The following is a 962-nucleotide window of genomic DNA, read 5'->3' as shown; positions in this document are numbered from 1 at the left end:
ATATATATATATATATTTCAACGGTGTCAACACGTCTTGATTTCTGCCTCAATATGCTATACATACAACATGTAAATGTTCTGAATTGTACATTTTTTACATTAGGCTTAAAACAGTGCTGCGTCAGTATGGTGTGATGATGAATAGCATGACTTAGTTCCTCCATGTACACTTCACATGTGCCCCGTTTGTTTGTATCCTTTGTGAACTTCAAATCTGTCAAGTAAGGGTCAAGCTGATATCCATGTGCTTTAAAGCCCCATATTCTGGATGCGTTCAAATCCAAATGGAACTTTAGGACAACTGGACCAGCAGTGATGGCGCAGCAAACGGGAGCGTCAACACTTTTCCTACCGACAGCACTGCCACGTCAGTACTAAAATCTTCAACGAGAGTTTGCTCTGTTTGCTCAGACACCATTAGAGCTCGGCTCTTGGGTGATTTCCGTAGAATGGTTGTCTTCAGGTGATTCTGGTTCCTCTCCCGTCACCGCCATACGGATAACTTTGAGCCAGCGCTGTTTCAGTTCCTCGCTCTCTGCTGCAAAGCTGTGGACTGATTTAGATTGAGATAGTCGGAAGCTCGCGGGAGGGTCGGTGGGTCTCAGGATGTCCTCCACCTGGTAGCCGAGCAGAGGAATCGTGGACTGGGCCTTGACATCCTGTGAGGACAGTAAGTCTTAGTTTAGTAAAGGGAAGTGCTGTGCAGGAACAGAAATAGGACGGTTCAGTGAGATAAAAGCACACTGACCTGAGGTGCTCCGTATAAGTAGAGAACTAGAGCTTCTTTTTGAGGAATGACACACCAGACTTTCTGCCAGGGCTTGTTCTTCTCGCAGTACTGCAGGAAGCCACACATGATACTGTTGCCCGAGAACTGAGCAGCTTCAATCTGTGAGGGAGAAGAAGTGAAGTTTAGCACAGTAGTGTGAATGCTTTATCACTCCTGTGTGAGATGACGGC

The 962-nt window shown here is 46.0% G+C and overlaps 1 protein-coding gene across 1 annotated transcript in view; it reads right to left on the bottom strand.

Annotated features, from left to right (window-relative positions):
- Positions 1 to 6: 6 nt before the first annotated feature.
- The window catches only part of LOC107576005 (FYVE, RhoGEF and PH domain-containing protein 4-like), a 15,467-nt gene continuing 14,511 nt past the window's right edge, over positions 7 to 962 (bottom strand). Inside the window, exons 10-11 of the mRNA XM_016262293.1 lie at positions 751 to 891; positions 7 to 661 (exon numbers count right to left, since the gene is read on the bottom strand). Coding sequence (XP_016117779.1) covers positions 410 to 661; positions 751 to 891 — 393 coding nt within the window. The 3' untranslated portion in view covers positions 7 to 409. The remainder of the gene's footprint in view (positions 662 to 750; positions 892 to 962) is intronic.

This window comes from Sinocyclocheilus grahami, unplaced genomic scaffold, assembly GCF_001515645.1.
Source record: "Sinocyclocheilus grahami isolate Dianchi unplaced genomic scaffold, SAMN03320097.WGS_v1.1 scaffold3108.1, whole genome shotgun sequence".
Lineage (NCBI taxonomy): Eukaryota > Metazoa > Chordata > Actinopteri > Cypriniformes > Cyprinidae > Sinocyclocheilus > Sinocyclocheilus grahami.
This window is presented reverse-complemented; position numbering and strand designations above follow the sequence as displayed.